This window comes from Carassius gibelio, chromosome B21 (genome assembly GCF_023724105.1).
Source record: "Carassius gibelio isolate Cgi1373 ecotype wild population from Czech Republic chromosome B21, carGib1.2-hapl.c, whole genome shotgun sequence".
Classification (NCBI taxonomy): Eukaryota; Metazoa; Chordata; class Actinopteri; order Cypriniformes; family Cyprinidae; genus Carassius; species Carassius gibelio.
Genome location: NC_068416.1, coordinates 25,674,457 through 25,694,020, shown reverse-complemented (window position 1 = coordinate 25,694,020; position 19,564 = coordinate 25,674,457). Strand labels below are relative to the sequence as shown.

General features: G+C 36.2%; 1 protein-coding gene across 5 annotated transcripts in view; it reads left to right on the top strand.

Annotated features, from left to right (window-relative positions):
- The first annotated feature begins 424 nt into the window (after positions 1–424).
- LOC127985854 (rap guanine nucleotide exchange factor 1-like) overlaps positions 425–19,564 on the top strand; it is a 60,319-nt gene continuing 41,179 nt past the window's right edge. For 2 of the 5 annotated variants that reach the window (XM_052588038.1, XM_052588037.1), the window contains exons 1-7: positions 425–701; positions 14,256–14,398; positions 15,367–15,545; positions 15,668–15,824; positions 15,907–15,995; positions 16,066–16,218; positions 17,865–17,927. In XM_052588038.1, the coding sequence (XP_052443998.1) occupies positions 674–701; positions 14,256–14,398; positions 15,367–15,545; positions 15,668–15,824; positions 15,907–15,995; positions 16,066–16,218; positions 17,865–17,927 (812 nt within the window). In that variant the 5' untranslated portion in view covers positions 425–673. The remainder of the gene's footprint in view (positions 702–14,255; positions 14,399–15,366; positions 15,546–15,667; positions 15,825–15,906; positions 15,996–16,065; positions 16,219–17,864; positions 17,928–19,564) is intronic. The other 3 variants (XM_052588040.1, XM_052588039.1, XM_052588041.1) reach the window with 2 other exon arrangements.

The window sequence follows — 19,564 nt, the reverse complement described above, 5'->3', positions numbered from 1 at the left end:
CGTTCTTTCCCATAAACCCATATCAGTAAACCGCTAGCCAGTACCAAAGAGAGACTAGTAGCAAATTAATACAGGTTTGCTTATGGTGACATTAAAATAAATACCATTCATTTTAAGGAATAAATGTAAAGACTGTTTTGAGTATAGAGAAGAATCCGTGTGTTTTTATACTAGCTTTATTTTGTTATTTTCAGAGTTTTATAGCTTTAGTCCTTACCCGCTTTTACTCTATGGAAAAGAGCAGCGTGGACATTCTAACAAACATCTCATTTTGTGCTCAACGGAACAAAGAAACTAAAAGCTCTTTTGAATGACAGAACAATGACAGAATACGTGTTTTAGCTCGATCTGACACCTAACAAGCTCACTTTCATCCCTGTAGCTCGTGATTCCCGTCAGAGAGCGGCGCTGTGTTCGCATCCCGATGGATCCTTGGGACGGGACTCGACACACACACACACACACACACACAGCCCAGCAGTAGCGTTCACCGTCTGTCGCCAGCGTGTGCATGTGAGCAGATTCTTGCCCTTTTTACCAGGGATCTACGGCCACACGGACGTCAAAATGTGTGGCTGAAGAACACAACTCGGGATTACAGCTGTCTAAATCCCTTATTTTGTCCTTCTGTGACTGTCCAAACTGAGGATTTGCTCCGGCCAGCGCAGCGATCATGTCGGGGAAAATAGAAAGCAAGCACGGTAAGCGCGAACCGGCCCGTTGAGTCTGTAGGCCCGGTTAGACCGCACTTTAACAGTTCCTCTCTCTTTAATCAATGCATTTAATGCTATTTTTAAGTATGCTTTAAATGCATGGCTCTCTGATGTGTATTTCGACTCAGAAATAGTGGAATAAATCAGTGTCCCTTTAGCACGCGCTAGCGCCCGCTGGCCACCCAGAGCTCGCGCTGGCGCACGGGACATTTAAACGGGATCATCCCGGTGCTGTTCAACAGAGAGAAGCCCGTCTGTGCAATTAAAGATGCCTTTATCAACGCTTGCTCACATGCAAACACTCCAGCCTGCTGCTGTTGTCAATCTCCTGCTCAGACTGATTTTAGATCTCAGAGACCGGGATAATAGAAGTTATGAGTTTAATGCAATCTGTTATGCAGGTTTATTTAATTTCCATGCATTTTCGTCTTGTTTACTGTGTGATTAGGTTTCACAGCATGTCTTAAAAGTATTTAAAGGGTTCATCATGTGTGCATTTTATATTCTTACACTAAGATGCATGTGAAATTATTCTTAAAAGAGCAATTGACAAATAACGTTTTTGTATATTAGCTACCATGATAGTTCAAATTTACATGCACAGTGCTGTTTTATTCTATGTGCTGTTAAGTTTGATCTTTACTTAAATAATCCTGATATTTTTTATGTAGTAAAATTATTTCTTAATGATTTCTTTATTTTACAAATGTTAAGTAGCAAGTTTTAAATGCAAGACTGGATGTCATGTATCCAAATGCAGATATGTTTTTGGTGTGACAGTATTGCCTTGGTCATGTTTCTCGTGCTGAAAAAAGAGGCATTTGTCATTATTTCGCAATTCAGTATGTTGGATTTGTCAGTGTTGTTCAGTGTTCTTAAGACAGAGTTGGATGCTTTCGTGATGCATGTTAAGTTTAGAAACACAGGCTGGAGACTGTGTGTGTGTGTGTGTTGTCTGTCTCTCTAGATGTGTCTGTCTGGTTGTGGTGAGTCTAGTAACGGAAAGCGACAGGAGGTTTCTTTCAGCAGTGGGAAGGAAACTCAATCCCCCTGACCACCTCACCCTAAACAGCTGTCCTGGAGCCCGGATCGGGTCAGGGTTTAGGGTGAGGCTGCAGGGGAAGCTTAGTTGTTGCTCAGTGGATATTGCTGTAATAAAAAGCTCATTTTCGGTTAATGACTGTTACTAAGAATGAAGAATGCAGTGTATGAGTTACTGTATCATTACTGAGCAGTGCACTTATTTTAAATGATTGGCTACTGATTGGATTGATATTGGAAGCACATGGTATCATTTCCAAATAATGTTGAATTCAGAAATACTTATCAACATTTTCATTCATTTATGTCTGTCTTTCTTACCATACATTGTAACACCTTTAGAAATTCGAGATTGAACCGTTATAGACAGATTAATATAAAGATTGAAAACTGGTAAAATTCTATAAGTTTGTAGTATTTTTAATTGAAAAGAAGGGGCTATATAAAATAAGATATTTAGTTATTATTATATTTAGTTATTATTATATATTTAGATATTATTATTTTAACTATTCGTTTGCAGTGAATGAGATAATTTACTGTTTCTGAAAGAAGTTTCTTCTGCTCACCAGGGCTGCATTTATTTACTCAGAAATACAGGAAAAACAGTAACATTGTGAAATATTAATATAATTTAAAATAGCTGTTGTCTGTTTGAATATATGTTAAATTGAAATTTATTTCTGTGATGCACCGCTGTATTTTCAGCATCATTCCTCCAGTCTTCAGTGTCACATGATCTTCAGAAACCGTGAAAATATTCTGATTTACTGCACAAGAAACATTTCTGATCATTATCAGTTGTGCTACTCATTATTTTTGTGGAAACTGTTATACATTTTTATGTATAACATACATTTACAGTCCATAACTGTGCATTTCCTCAGCAATCGAGCTGTTTTCTCAGTGAAATGGAAGTGAGAATGTGTATCCCGAGGCATTACTCACCTGAACATTCCTTTGTGACACACCTAAACAAAGCACATTTTAGCAGGACTGAATGTGTTTGAGCCTTACACATCATGTTTGGGCGCTTCATATTTGAGAATGAACCTCATTTGAACAATATATGGACATAATTTGGCTGTTTTATTCAAGTCAGAGAGGTTTTGTGAAGCCGCATTCCTTGCATGTTTTGTTCAGGTCCACGTTGTGTCCTGTCTTGTAGCGACCTGTAGGAAGTCTACGGGACGGGTTTGTGTGCGCTCCAATACACCCGCTCTGTTTGTTTTGAAGGTTTGTGTGTTTGGTTACCGGGTCGCCTGTTTGTCTTTTGTGCGTTCTGTTGGTCGGGCGATTCGATGGACGTTTGGGATAAATCTAAAGCTTGCCCAGACTGACGCTGTGTGACGTAGTTCCCGACATCAACATGTTTCTCTGTCGCTGTGGATACGCTGACCTGATGTCATAATGGCACTGTCATTCATGCAGAAATATTAAAACCGGCGGTCACCTGCTTTGAACTAACCTCCCTCCGTCTGCATCTCTCTTTCTCTGTGGCGCTCAACAAAACCAGGAAGCTGATTTGACCTCCCTCAGCTTCCCTATGACAGTGAGAAAATGAACTTTGGGGAGAAAAATGAGCGTGTGAGAAATCTTAGGATCATGTGCTCATGTCTTCCCGATGGATGATTTTTAAAGGAACGTCTTTTGTCCTTTTGTTTTTTGTTGGTTTGTTTTTTTACCCTAATGTTCATACAAAGTGTCTTATGGAAGCCAGCTTCCACCACAGAATAAATACTTGAAATTTCATCATCTCGGTTGTAAAAATAAATTCTCAAAGTTCAGACAATTGTGTTTTTTAAAGTCAGAATTGCAAGATATAAACTCGCACTGCTGACAGTTTTCAAAATATTATAAAATCAAATTGGAAGATATGAAATTGTAAAGAAAATATTCTTTTTTTTAACAACTTGTAGCCTAGTTTATAACTATACTTTTGCTCTCAGAATTGCATGCTCTAAACTCTCGCAATTGTGACAAAAAAAGTAAGAATTGGGACTTTATATTTGGCAGTTTATATCTCAAAATGTTACAAAGTCAAAAAATTATAAGACAAACTCACAATTGACTTTGACTATTTAATTCTGAAAAAAAAAAGTCAGAATTTCAACGGTGAGACGTCAGTTTATTTTATATATTCATACATTTCTATTCTTAAACAGTTTTAAAAAAGAACATTGTTGTAGCATTTCTCTCTTTATGTTCCATGGAAGCTTCGGAGCATCATGACAAAATTCTCTTTTTTTGCAAGAAACAGTTTCTTCAATACTTAAAATAAGTGTTCTGCAGAAGCCATGTGGTGGTCTGTGTATATGAGCAGTTCTGAAGAATCGGTGGAGAGGTTGTGATATTCTCAGAATAACTCTACTCTAATAATGTGTCATGTATTCGGCGGGTGTCTTGGGTGTATTTCTGAGTAGTTGCATCGCTATGTCAATCCCTGACAACACAATTATTTATAAGTGCACATGGATGTGTAATGCCTTTGGTTGGGTGTGTGTGTGTTTATTTATGAATAGTTGCATTGCTATGTAAATCCCAGACAACATATTGTGTGTGTGTGAATGCTCACATGTACATGCTTGTGTCTTAAACACAGTCTAGCAGTAAACTGAGAGATAACATACTACTGAGAAATTCAGACACGACAGATTAAGACTAGCGCATGTCTTGGCAGGATGAAAAATTGTGTGTGTATATGTATATATATTTATACTAATATGTGTGTATATATGTCATGATCATTTTGTTGGCAATATAAAATTAAGCTACATTTAGCAATATAAAATTGTCAGTTTATTTGCAAAATGCGTTATACAGTACACATAGGCCTAGATATATACTCAAATAAATGAGTAGATATTTTATGTATTTATAATTTTTTTCTTGGCAAAATAAGTTTGAGCTACATTTTGCAATGTAAAAAAAATTATAAATGCAACATTATTTGTGTTTTATTGTTTATGAATTAAGTGATAATTGCAATGTTTTTTTAGAGGGGCGGTGGGAAATAATTTGAGCTACATTGTGCAAATCAGTCTACACTGAAATTTTTAATTTATAAAAAACATTTTCCATCAGAAATTGCTAGTAAATTTTACAAACAATGACAAAGATATGGCAAGTAACACATGGGATTGAGAAAATTTTAAGTAGAAACAATTTTAATTATATTTTCTTAATATTTGTTTCATTTACAACTTTTCATTGTGAATAAATAAGTAATAAAATTGGTTTTAAATGAATCTGCTAACTCTACATCCTGATTGGTTTCGTTTGAGTGTACTACATTCTGATTGGTTGTTGGAGACGTTTTTGCCTTGGATTGGCCAGAATTAGTGCAGAATTATTTTAAGTCGTCTCTGGCCACTTGTTTTTCATCCCAAAACTGTAATTTGGGGTTTTAGAGAAATGAGTGCAGTAGATTACTAGAATGAAAAACATGCTCTTACTATCCTGAGCTTCAGTAATTAGACGGTGCTCACGCTGTGTGTGTGTGTTTGAGAGAAGCTGGCGTGTGTATGTGGACGTGCAGGGCTTTGTGGGAATAAAGTACGGAACGGATAGATGCGAGATTGAGCATCTCAAGCGCTCCGCTCTGATTTGAGCTGTATTATCTGATGTCTGCTGCTTCTTTCTCCTGTAATGGAAGTTTAAAATGTATTGACCGGTTTTCCATTGTCTTTTTCCAGATGGGTGTAATTTAGTTTGCGCTGTTTTCCATGCCGTAGGCTTTATCGATCGCTTCTCACATGTCAGGCAGTTGTTCATCTGCGGATCTAGACCATCATTGCTCCATAGTTCCTTTCGGAATCGGGATGTTTTGGCATTCCGACATCATCCGGCTCACACGGAACTCTGAGACTAGGGACTTCTCTGCAGTTCTAACGGAGCTTATTTTTAGATTCCAGCACACGGTTTGATGTCTGAGTCAGGCTGGGTCATAATAATCAACTGAGGGTGACTAACCACAGACCCTGAGTGATGTCTCTGATTCTGGATGCTTATTTCTGACTTCCACCGGTGACCTGGATGTGGATGGACAGTGGGCTTGAAGAAAATGTCCAATATCACCTCCAAAGATCCCTGTTTGAGGTGAACACGACTGGAGAAGTCTAAAGCCGTTCTTAAGTTCAGTAAGCAGAACTCGTCCAGGTTCTACATGGGGAACAGCAGTCGGAGAACCCAACCTCTTCTAGAGGAGACAGACTATTTTTATACAGGAGAAGCAGATCGAGGTGAGAACGGATGGGCTGAAATAACATACAGGAAAGATTTGAATTGATCAGAGTAATTGTAGAGCTAATATGGATGCAATTAGACTCTGTTTTGTGATGTAACAGGTGTAATGTATAATATTAATGCATGGACTTAGCATCTGACTTGTAAAGTGTAACATTGCTCTTTTGAGACTTTATCAGTCACACGTCTATTTTGGTTTTAATGACTCTTACTGTGAAGATGGAATTTGGACATTGAAGGATACAAATTTTGTTATATTGGTTTTGATTGTTCAGGCTCTGTTTTGGCCGTTCTTGGAAGTCGGTTCGCTTATCTCGAAGTTTGGACATTTATATTCTTTTTCAAAATCTGGATTTGGATGTTTTGGAGTTTCTGCTCACTTGTGTTATGGTACCAGACTGTAATGCTATAATATTTTAATATATTGTGATACAGAATGACTGTTATATTTATCATTTTGCTAGCATTGCATTAATAAATTAATCACTCTCTTTCAAAAATGTGCAAGGAAGTTTGTCTCCAGGATAGAGAGTATTTCTGGGAATACAGAAGCTTCTGGTGAGAAATTCCAGGGACATTCCTTCCCGTTCCAGTTGTGTGGCTTTTGTCTAAGTGCTCATTTCATCCAGTCAAACTCTGGGTGGATCCAACCCAGAGATCAGCGTCCAGAAACAGCCGTGCAGAGAAAGTCTGTCAGGTTGTGCAGGAGATGAATGAGATGGTCATTCAGAAGGACCGATCCGTGTGCGATATTTAAGATTCAAGTTATTTAGTGGATTGAGGAGAGTTTCTCTAAAGAGGAAAAGGTTTCGGTTTTACAGACAAATAGTTCTGATACCTTTGTCTGAAACATTGTATTTAACTTTCTACTTTATCACTGAAACATGCACTTGAATGTTTGGCCTTGGCTGTGCCAGCGTCTATTCAAGGTCTGTAAGTCCTAAATAGGACATTGAGAACAGCTGATGGCAGAACCTCGGATCGTATTAAACTGTCAGCAATTGGGTTCTGTGTAACTCAAGCCAAACATCTGGGTTCATATTGTGCTATCGAAGCTTCCTCTCTGATTTAGGTGATCGTTTTACCCTGTAGTTTTAGACAGAGCTCTCCACTAGGAGCGAAAACTAGAAGTGAAAATGTGAAACGTATAAGAAAGAGGCTGATTCGATTAAATGTAACATTTAGTAGTTTATTCATTCCCTCTTGAAAGACGATTAATCTGTAATCCCGTTTGTAAGCGGTTTTACATCCATAATCTGGTGTGATTCTGAGTGAAATGGGAAAAAATGTAAGAATTTAATTTGATCCTTTGACTGGATTATGAAAAGTGGGTGTGGCATTGCAGAATATAGTTAGGCGGTTGAGGGGGAGGGGCTAAAAATAGGTGGACTTTGTGATGTCATCAGAAAAGGAAAGTTGTTTGGTTGAGCATTTTGATATAACATTGCAAAGTGTTTATTTGAAATAATGTTTACTAATGAATTGTTCACAATAAGACAAGAAACATGAGTTCATTTGGATTTCATGATGGTTTTTATGTAAATGAATGGGTCCGAGATGAAAGCATCAAAACAATACAAAGTTTTAATACAGCCTTTTTTCCCTATTAGAATGTGCCTGTTTAATAAAGGAAAAAAATCATGATAATCATACATTGTTTCTGTAAATACTGGAAAATGTTCATCTTTGACCTGCAGGGTATTGTTTTGAATCATGATCATTAATCTCGGTGCGGTTGCTTTGGTTCAAGGCCGATGGTGCTTTATTGAAGTTCAGGGTTAGGGTTTTTTTTAATGCTCTAGGAGAAAATTAATGGGACAAATACTTCCGGAAATTCCTTTAGATAGCATCCAAGGCCAGACAGACACAGTTTAGAGCCGGAACAGTGTTTGAGAACAGGATACTGGAGAAGGGTGTGTGTGTGTGAGAGAGAGAGCGAGTGAAGGATAACGAGTGTTTTGCATTTGGAAATGATAATCCTCATGCATTTCTCTCATCGCTGCGCTGTCATTGGCTCTCGGGCTGCGTAATGCTGTGTTTACCAAACAGAAACTGTCTTGTCTGTCTGCCTAAAACTAGCAAATTTATGGTTTGTTATAATAATCTATAGCTAAATATGTTAACATATATTAGCCTACATAACATTTGTTTTTTATATTTGTTTATTTAAAACTACGTTTAGACTAAGAAACTTTTAGTAGGATTTTAATTGGAGGAAGAAGAGGAAATGGAATTCTAATGTGTAGACCGTGGCTCCTTTAAGAGCTTGTTTTGTGTTGTAGAAGTTAGTGACAGGAGTTAATTTCAGCTGACACACGTCAATCACATGTGTCACTTTGCTTATGTCACCATGACAACAGAGACAGTGTGTGTGTGTGTGCGCGTGCGTGTGTGCGTGTGTGAGATATTGCGTAAAGCAGAAGGGCAGAAATAGACCAGGACCGCAGTGTGTGTTTGATGGAATGTGGAACTCTAGATCAGAGGATGATGTCTGTGTGTTTAATCATGGATGAGTCATACAGATAAACACAGATTTAAAAAAAGAAATTTGAGATTTTTAACATGCATGTTGTAATTTATTTAATATTGCAGTAAAAAAAAAATGTCACAACTTTGGAATAATGCATGTTTTTATGCTTTTGAAAGAAATCTTGTATGTTCACCAAAGCTGTTATTTGATAAAAAAAAATTATTCTTGTTTGCTGTAACCTGACCAACCCTGTTGGACAGGACAGACTTAAAAGTTTTTCCGATTGTACATTTGCCTTAAGACTGACCAATTTTTTTTACTCTTCAAACAACTAATACCAAAGCAATAAAATAATATTAATTATATTTTAGTAAGTATTGTAAATATATAAATTGCTTAGGCCTACATACAAACGAAGGCTACTTTCTTTCTTTAATAAAAACCCCCGTGACGTCATCTATGTTTACACGGATGTCACACTATGGCCTGTGCGTTCCCTTCGTCTAATATTCTCATTCACTGTCAATGGTTCGCGCTTGATAATGATGGCTGCAGCTGCAGTAAACTAAATGTTCGTGGTCACTGTTCAAAGTCATATGGGATCGGCACAATAATACATCTAAAAAATAAATTTAAACAGCTTGACACTGCTTTAAATTGGCATGAAGTTCTGGAAAAACTGTGCCCAGATCTTTTCCCATCCCTTCTCCCGTCTAGTCTAAAACCGTGAACTGTCACTTTGTTCGAAAATCTATTGCACGAATCGATTGGACCAACCAACACAAGTTTCGAAAATGAAAATAGGAAATTGATTTTAACGGCCTTCTATCGGAGCGCATCCAGGTGTGTATTTTTTTGGAACACGCATCACACAGCAACCGCAGCTTCGGACACACACGCATAACAGCAAATAATACTTCTGCACAGTGTTTCTCTTTTTACAACCGAAATGTGAATTCTGCCGGTAGTCAGACAGTCTCATGCATATAGATACAGATTTGGGCTAGAATCGTCTACGTATGCATTTTTTTGTTGGTGTTGTTGTTGACATTTCTAATCGTAAACACAGCCATGTTGAAGCCTGCAGTAAATGTTTTGTATTATGGCAGTCCACTCTGCTTATTGTTTTTCGAGAATGTTGCACTCCTGTTTGTCATTGCGCACGTAACTTCCCGCCAATAAATCATCAGAAATATTGGTCTTTACATTCGTCCTGCCTGTTGTCCGTGGATTTACCTATATTTGGTGTTATTTTCCATATAAAACGTATTTAGACATACAAAATCGATTTTACAATCGATTCAATGAACACTTGTCTCTCAAATCAAACTGGATTTTTAACTCTAAATAAAAGTCTCTCAACTTTAACTTTTTTTTTTTACATTGAAACTTTAAATTAATTAAATTAAATTAAATTAAATTAAACATTAAATTAATCAGAAGTGACGGTGAAATTGTATTTTAAATTTAAAAAACATTTCTACTTCAGAAATGTCCTGTTCTTTTGAAATTTCTATTCATCAAAAAATCCTGAATAAAGTGTATCACTGTTTCACTGTTTTTTTTTTTTCTTCTTCATTTGCACCAAACTGGCACATCAAGTTTCTTTAGGATGTTTTAAGTAAGAAAAAGACCACGTAAAGTTTTGTTAGTAACACATTTTTTACTAAATGAATTCAGAAAGCATAATACATCTTTATTTTATATGCGCCAATGTATAATTTCCTCACGAATAAGGGTGAGCAAGTTACAGAATTTTATATCCCTTTAACAACCCTGTGACATCAAAATGAAAGTTGATGTCTTTTATTGTTCATTTTGGAGCCCTGCTGTGTGTCCTTGTGTAAAGGATGATGGTTTGGTTACGAAGTTCTTTCCTGAAGCTAAATCCTGTACACACACACACACACACACTTGTGAACCTGGTTAGTAAGCGTGTTCATATAACTCTTTCTGTGTGCTGTCTGCTGTCCTTCGGCTGGCGGCACACACTTAAGTAAGTCTGCTCCAGTGACCCACTTCTTCCTCCTCCTCCTCCTCCTCCTCCTGTCGTCTTCGCTGCTCATTTATGATTCGCTTGATAGCGTTTCCTATCAGATTGTGTGGGTAGATTCATGCCTACATCTGAGACTCTCACAAGAGCGTGTTATATGTGACCCTGGAGCACAAAGCCAGTCTTAAGTCACTGGGGTATATTTGTAGCAATAGCCAAAATAACATTGTATGGGTCAGTATTATTGATTTTTATTTTATGCCAGAAATCATTAGGATATTAAGTAAAGATCATGTTCCATAAAGATATTTTGCACATTTCCTACCGTAAATATATTAAAATCTAATTTTTGATTAGTAATATGCATTGCTAAGAATTAATTTGCACAATTTTAGAGATGATTTTCTCAGTATTTTGATTTTGTTGCATCCTCAGATTCCAGATGTTCAAATAATTTTATCTTCGCCAGATATTGTCTGATCCTAATAAACCATACATCAATGGAAAGATTATTTATTCAGCTTTCAGATGATGTGTACATCTCAATTTCGGAAAATTGACACTTTAGGCTAGTTTTGTGGTCCAGGGACACATAGTGCAACTTTACACTCGTTTGACTCAAGTGATTTTTATTCTTGCCTGTCAGGATCTTTATCACTTTTAAACTAATTAATTGGTTTGACACCCACTAATTATGATTCTGAAACTCACAGTAAAGAGGCTTCACAGTCATAGACATGAATTCATGCCTTTAAAAAAAATCAGAATAGTATGTCATTTTTAAATATCACAATATTCAGAATATATTTGTGACCATATTGATATATTAAATATTTTTTTAGTTTTATTATTTATTATTATTATTATTATTGTGTATCTATTGTATTGTATTGTATTGTATGTATACATATTGGTATTATATTTGTTTGTTTATTAAACTTTGAGACAGTTCTTATTAAAACATACTTTAAAGGACTTTTGTACTTGGATTAATAATAAAAAATCTTGCTCATTGTTAGTGAATGTTTGCTAAAGCATTAACAAAGGTTAGTAAATTCACTTAAATACTACTAGTATTAGCATTCTTTATTATTTTTATTGTTTTTGTTTTATACTTTAAGAGATGATGACCTCTGAGAGGCTTTTTTTTTTTTTTTTTTTTTTTTTTAAGAAGGACCCAGAATATTTAATTTTTTTTCCATTTATTTAGCTTTTACATTTTTTATGACAAGTACACTTAATGAATCTATAATAGAGTTATGTAAATATGATATTTAGTCTAGTAGTTTTTTTTTATTTTTATTAAATGTTGGTAGTTATTGAATATTGAATCTGTATCCATTATGGAATAGCTTCAAAGGCAACAAACTTTAATACTGCTACTAATATTTAAATCTTATATTTAGGGCTTTATTGAAATAAGTTACTTCAAATTTGATTACTAGTAATAATTTTTGCTTACAAAGCAAAAAATCTAAAAAATAAACAATGTTCTATATCAGCGTACACCTAATCATTTTGACTAATTTGTGATTATTTTTTTTAAGTTTGTGATTTAACAAACAAAAACAAGCTCTTACCAATTTCATTATGTATGATGTGAGATAAGTGTGTATGTGTGTGTTCAGAGTTCAGCGCTCTTTGTTGTAAAGAGGATGGGCAGCACAGGAAGTGCTCCTGTTCGCTGGAGCCAGACAGGAAGTTGATGGGTAGGTCTGAAGCCAAAGCAGGAAGTGGTGGCTGTGACCTGCAGGTGACATGAGTTAGGAGTAATTGTATGTGTATGTGTGTGTGCATACTTTCATACTTACTTGCTGAAGCATACCTTGAACCGGAGATCGGGGAATGCAGTCCTCTGCTGAGGGGTCACTGGACAGGAAGTGATGCAGGATTTGGCTGTGGCTTCCTATTCCTGAATTAATTTTTCTAGCGACTGCCCGTGTGTTCAGACACGTGTGTCCATTAGTCTGCAGTGGACATGGTTTGAAGGACGTAGCTACTATCTGATGCTTTCTGCCGATCTATATCATCAGCCTTCCATTAAAGACACTCCCCAAGGCAGAATGAGCGAGGAAAGTGTGCTACAGTTGAACTTTCAGAGCAGTGCTTTAGCCTGACTGTTGAAATACTCTGCATTTAGTGGAATTTAATGGACAGTCACTTACTCAGACACAGGGTTACCCATAATGCATTTCAATTAGACCTTCCATTATCTATGCATCTTTCCAAATCTAATCGCAGGTATTAAATGACAATGGAAACTAAAAAAAAAACTTATTACAAAAACTTTATAGTGTATTAGTGATGCTGTAATAATAGAGATTGTTAGTCATCACTGCATGTAAAATCATTCTTTTGAATTGAGTCATAACTACATTAACTTTGTGTGACACACTCGGTGTTGTGTTGTAGAGATTGACTGGTGAGCGCTGGTGTGTAATATGGATCTGTAGTATGGATTTTAGCTGTGATTGTGTTAGAATACTACATTACCCACGCTCCACTGCTTTTTTTGTCAGCCTACAGGCCTTAATACACCCACCGTGCGTGTGTGTGTGTTTGTGTAAGGGTAATTAAGAGTTGTATGTGTGTGTATTAGAGCATAATGGCTCCACCCATGTTAGTTACAATGTGACTTTTCCGTTTTACCCAGAAGGCATTGTTCTGAGCACGCATTGAACGGAAAGGCAGAGCCCTTGTCTCCAACAATGGCTGTTAATATACACACCAAAACACACACATGGCATGTCATTTCCTGCATTTTTGCCCCCAAGAATCACACGCACTTCTGTGTCTAGTGTTTTTTTCTCAAGAGGTCAAATGTGCATGCATGTGTTTTGAGAAAGTTTGTATGACAGTGGCTTCTCCATAAGCACACACTTAAAAAAAAAAACTTTCTGAATTTTTTTGAATGTCATTCTAGGTTTCTTGAACTAAAACACCATTTTTTAACATCATATTCCACAGTCTTTGACTATTTTGTTTTTTAATGCTGGAAATTACACACTTTTAAAAGTGTTTTGCTGCTGTACCTTTAAGATTTCGACCTCTATTATGATTAGATGAACACTACAAAGTGCATTACTTCTTACTGTTATTTTTCACAATGGGCTTAAGTTCCTAAATACTGCGTTATTGTTGTGTAAAAAGCTGGGCAGTCTTATGTTAATCACCTCATTTGCTGTGACGTCATAATCATCACCATTTCTGAATGAGCTGTGCTGAGTTTGTGTCTGTGGCTGAATGGGAATTGAGCATCACACATGAGAGTATTTCTTAACAGCAGATCTTTCTTTGGACAGGGAGATAAATTCAGAAATACACCAGCTGCTTATGTGCGCAGTGTCTCTCTCTCTTTCTCTCTATAATTATGGCCCATAAAAATCCAATTATGATAAAACCCCACAGACGGGGATTCTAGTTTATGTAATTGCCTGTGGGAGAACGTTTTTTTTGGTGATGTTTATCACCAGCGAGGCTTGTGTATGTTTATTTGTATAGTTAAATTGTGTTGATTATATAAAATGACTCTGATCTTACATTGATTGCAGGCTGTAAATATCCCACCCTCCTCTTTCAGTGAAAGATCGTCTCTCTAAACATATCTGTCATCTCTGTGATAACCGAAACACTGCTGTGAGTTTGTCAGAGATGAAACCAGAATTAATTTACTGAATTGTCTGAATTTTTTTTTTGGTCTGTGACAAAAGATTTTTTGATGAAAAACATCACTACTTTTATTCATTTTGTTTGCTTGTTTTCTGAACGTATCCTTTGTTTTGTTGTATTCCAGAATCCCAGAAGTCTCACCTCTCCTCTTTCACAATGAAATTGATGAAATTTCATTCCCCGAAGATTAAACGAACTCCATCTAAGAAGAGCAGACAGCTTCAGCCAGAGCCTACAGTGACGACTCCAGAGAAACCTGTTAACAAGGTACAGCACTTCTATCTACGCCCTTTGAGGTTCACTGTTACTCTACTGTAACTCTACATTAATAAATATTATTTTTTTCCACACTTCAAACTCTACTGATTTTCTATTGCTTTAAACGTTAACGTTTCAACCTCCTACTTCTACAGTAACTCTAAATAAAAATATCTCAACAGTACAGTGACTCTACAGTTGCTCTATATTAATATATTTGAACTCTATTCTCTATTCTGCAGTAAACCTATTGGTGCTCAATCACAGTAAACACGCTCCTAACATAATCATTGCTAAATACAACCCTCTCAACAGTGCAGTAACTCTACAGTCACTCTATAAAAGTGCTAATCTCTTTACTCTTAATTCTGCAGTATATCTAGTGTTGCTCTATCAGTGAACATTAATTTCCACTTACATACATTTACCTAAATGTAAACACAACTCTCTCAACTATACAGTAACTCTACAGTCGCTCTAGATCAATATTAACTCATTTACCACAGGAAATATTAACTTTATACCTTAAACTCTAAACTCAACTCTATTGCAACTGTCTGTGAAATTATACGTTCTACAGTAGCTCTTCTGAAGCTCTGCCTCTGCAAAGGTTACATCCACACTTTCTCTATACTGCTGCTCTATCTTATTTCCACAGTAAATCTGTTGCCGCTCTATCACTGTAAACATCGACTTTACATCCTTAGAACTCTACAGTAACCTTTCTGCATCATTACAAATTAATTATATTACCACTCACTTAACTCTACAGCAACTCCAGTGCTGCTCTATTAGCAAACGTTAACTGTATACTTTAAGTCGAAAAGTAGCTCTATTGCTGCTCTGTTTCTATAAAGTTTGAATCCACAGCTTCTTAGCTGTATATTAACACTACAACGGCCCTGTTTCAACTCTACATTAAGTCTGTTGCTGCTCTATTCCCCTAAAAATCAGCTTTGTACTCTGTCTTTCAACAGAAGGTGAGTCGGTTAGAGGAACAGGAAAAGGAGGTGGTGAGTGCTCTACGTTACTTTAAGACGATTGTGGACAAGATGAACGTAGACGCGAAGGTTTTGCAGATGCTTCCTGGTTCGGCTAGTAAAGTATTGGAGGCCATATTGCCGGTGATGCATGTAGAGGCTCGAATACAGCACAGGTGAGTTAAGAAAACAATAATAACATGGTATTTGGATATGTACCATGGTAATGTCATGGTTTTCTTTGCATGCAGCCCTCACTCCAGTTTTCTTAAATTAAAATCCATCTCTCTAACCGCAGTTCGGCAGTGTCCTCCTGTCATAACCGCGTCTATCAGAGTTTGGCGAATCTCATTCGCTGGTCCGACCGGGTGATGCTGGAGGGCATCGACCTCGACGACAAGGACACTGTGGCAACTGTCACCACGGTGATCAAAGCTGTGCTGGATGGTGTGAAGGTGAGAGGATGAAAAGTGCATTTTTGACAAGGTTGAAACAACACAGGCATATTTATAACCCAAGGTTGTGTTTTTGTAACAGGAGCTAGTGAAACTCACTATAGAGAAACAGGAGCAACCATCACCGACATCCCCCAGCAAACCAGCACTTCCTCTGTCCAAAACAGAGAGGTACAGTCGTAAATGCTGATATAAATTTACCAATTTTGCATAGTGACAGTTAATAATGTTCGTCTCTTAGTGTGTGTGAAAATCCTCTAACCGAGCGAGAGAAGGCGATCCTGAGTAAGACCACGCCCATTGTCCCGCCCACTGCCAGCTTGACTGACATGTCAGAGGAAGAGGTTGCTCCGCCCAAACCTCCTCTACCTGAAGTTAAACTGGCAGAGCACAGGTGAGGGGGCATGGCTTTAGAAATATGAAAGTTTTGTTGTTTGTGGTTTCAGAAAACTAAAAGAAAAAAAGTGATAGTTTCTCTATAAAAAAAAAAAAAAGTAGATACTACTTTTAGGTTAATTTAGCACACTTGAAATCAAAAGATTGAGCTTGTTGCATTGTGGGATTGCTTTCTAGTAAATGTAGTTGCCCAGAATACATATAGATGTTAGTTCAGTATGCCATTCCAAACAGGCCTACATATTGGTTGTGTCCCAATTCATTTAACACCTCACTGTTTCCTTTACAGCTGACAGATTGAGGTAAACTTGTGTAGTGTGTAGGATGCATTGATGAGGTGAACATCAAGTGTACTTTAGTGTGCACTAGCTAGTGTGTGCTGTAGTGTATACTTAGGAAGTATATTAGCATGTACTAGGCAGTTGTAGTATGTAATATCTTTAGTGATGGTAATTTCCCACAGATGAGTCATGTTCATTCTTAAACCTGCTTTTTTCCATAAGCAAGTATCTAAATATATTTGAATGAGAACACATCCGACACACATGCACACACACACGCGCATCCTCTAACAGCATCCTCTCTCGGTGACGCTTGGCTTCCGAAGCAGAAGTTTGTTTTTCCGTTTACTTTTTTTCATCTGTGATTAGAGACATGTAGTAGTAAAACTGCATCATATACACTGTCTGCAAAGGTCACATCTGGTTGTTTGTGAGTTCATTTTTACCATCTGATGAGAAGAGTTTTATGTGGAGCGTGTATGAAATCATGGTAGCTATTTACGTAAGTCAGATAACATAGCATATTTAATACGACATCAGTGAAAACAGTTTTAATTTATTCAAAATCTCACACTTCTGCAAGTCACATTTAATTCTCAGAATTGTTGTTGTTGCAATAGAAATTTGTTTAAATGTAAATTTTCTATTAATGCATCAATAAATCGATCCGATATTTAGGGACTTTTTTTGTTCCAGAATCAAATTTTCAATATCAATTTTTTTTTATATATATGAAAATTCAGTTAATATTATGACAAATGTTAATTGAATAAAAAAATGTAATGTACATCTTATTTTGCATTAATTAAAATTATTTATATCTTTAATAATTGTAGCCATGTCAAGTTATTGTATAGCCTTTTTTAATTTATCAATTTTGTTTTGTTCTAATTTTAGTAGAAAACCCAATATTAAATAACTGTTTAAGTGGAATATTGTAAATATCCTGCAAAAAAATTTAACGTATTATCAGTGTTTCTCTAATATTTGAATATATGATAGTCTTATATTGACTATCAGCCCCATGCACTCAGTTTTGCATCATTTTGCATCAGTATCAGCCATTATTAAACTCAGCGAGACATATTGAATGAACTGTACTTCCATCCCTCACAGCCTCATTTCAATTTGCGCAAAATTATATATAGCATCAGCTCTTATTATTGTCTGTTTAGCTTGTTATATACCATGTGATTCTTTCAACCACTGTATCTGTTTTTCTTGAAATCTTCTTCGTGTCTTTCAAACACACATCATCTCTGTCTTTTCTGCACTTTCATCCATTTTTGTGCATTATTTTTCTGGAATCGTTTGTTCATCCTCTTTCTCTGTACTCTGTGATCGTTTGGTTGTCCTGGGCCAGGAAAAGGATGCAGTTGTGCTCCGATCCTGTTGCCGGGCAGCGGAGGGCCACGACGATGGAAACGTACGTTAGCCAATGGTGTTTTCTGTGTGCATTTTGACACAACACCTGATTGGACGGCAGCACTTAGCTGCATGCGGTTGAGTGGTGGTGTGTGTCCAATTGGATTGCACGTTGCAGAGTGACGGCCAATCATTGGAAAGCCTGATTGCAGTGTATTTATCATGGCTGACCAATGAGGACTAGTCTGTAAATCCTAAAAGAATGTGAATGGAATTTCTCAAATAATTTGTAGAATCCTAATGGGCTTATTTTACAACACATACTGAAAAGAAGTGTAAAATGTATAAAACGGTATAAAAAGAATAAAAATACTATTTCAGTGTTTTTAATTTTCTAAATTTCATGTTTAATTCAACGTGTTACTTGCCATTTCTTTGTAATATTTATTTGAATTTACCAGCAATGTCTGAGTGAAAATAGTTTCTTCACCGATTTTTTTTTAGTATCATTGATCCATTCTAGTTTTATTCATATTTTTATCAGTTTTTTCCTTCATTTTATAGTTTCATTTTCTGTTAATTGTACTTAAAAATTAAGTAATTTTTTTGTTTCCATAATTTTTAGTATATATTGTTTTTTTTTATATGTATGTTGTTATAGATTGTATTGAATTTATTTTAGTTTTAGTTATTTTAGTACATGAATATAATTAAAGTTGATAAATAAAACTGGCTGAAATATATATTTATTTGAATTCAGTTAACATTTTCACAAACAATATTTGTTTTAGTTTAAGTTTTAGTTTCAGTTCAAATATGAACATCATAATACTCAATAGGATCAATTTCTCCTTTAGTACGTCAAAATATTATTTTCAGGATTTTTCAAATACTGTAAAATAAACCCATTAAAAGGCTATTTCCCCCAAATTAAAATGTTATAATTTATTCAGTCTCAAACTTGTATGAGCTTCTTTCTTTTGTCGAGCACCAAAAAAAAAAAAGAGAGATTTTTATAGAATGTTGGTAACCAAACAGTTTACAGTAGCCATTGACTTCCATTGTAGGGGAAAAAATACTATGGAAATCAATGGCTATTATCAAATTTTTGGTTACCAACATTCTATAAAAATATCTTCTTTTGTGCTCAACAAAAAAAGAAACTCGTACAGGTTTAGAACAACTAAGATAAATGAAGACAGATTAAAATTTTTGTGTGAAGTATCCATTTAAACGTCCAGTAGTCTGACAGTATTCTTGAACTCCTGTTAAAAATTCAGTTGTATTTAGTTAAATCCTTAAAGATTCTAATTGATTCCCAATTGGGTCCTTTACATATTTTTTTCAAATGATTCCAAACATTCTGAATGGAATCCTGTGCGCATTCCGTCAGGATTGTTGACTAGCACTGCATCCCGCTCTAATCCCTCCCACTGGGTGTTCTATGATTCGTTTATTCTAATGTTGCCATGGTTACCCGCTAGAGCTTCATTGAAGTGTAAAGAATTGTCAGGGAAACCCAAGATCTCACTGCCCACACATTCCACTGCTGTGCTACTTTTATGTGTGTGTGTCCAATTAAATTCCAGGCTAGACCCTCACTAACTGTGTGTGAACTGTCTGTGCTCGTTTCATTTGACATTGTTACATTGTTGATTTCATGCTTGTGAGCTCATTTGCATATTTCTGCATACTGTG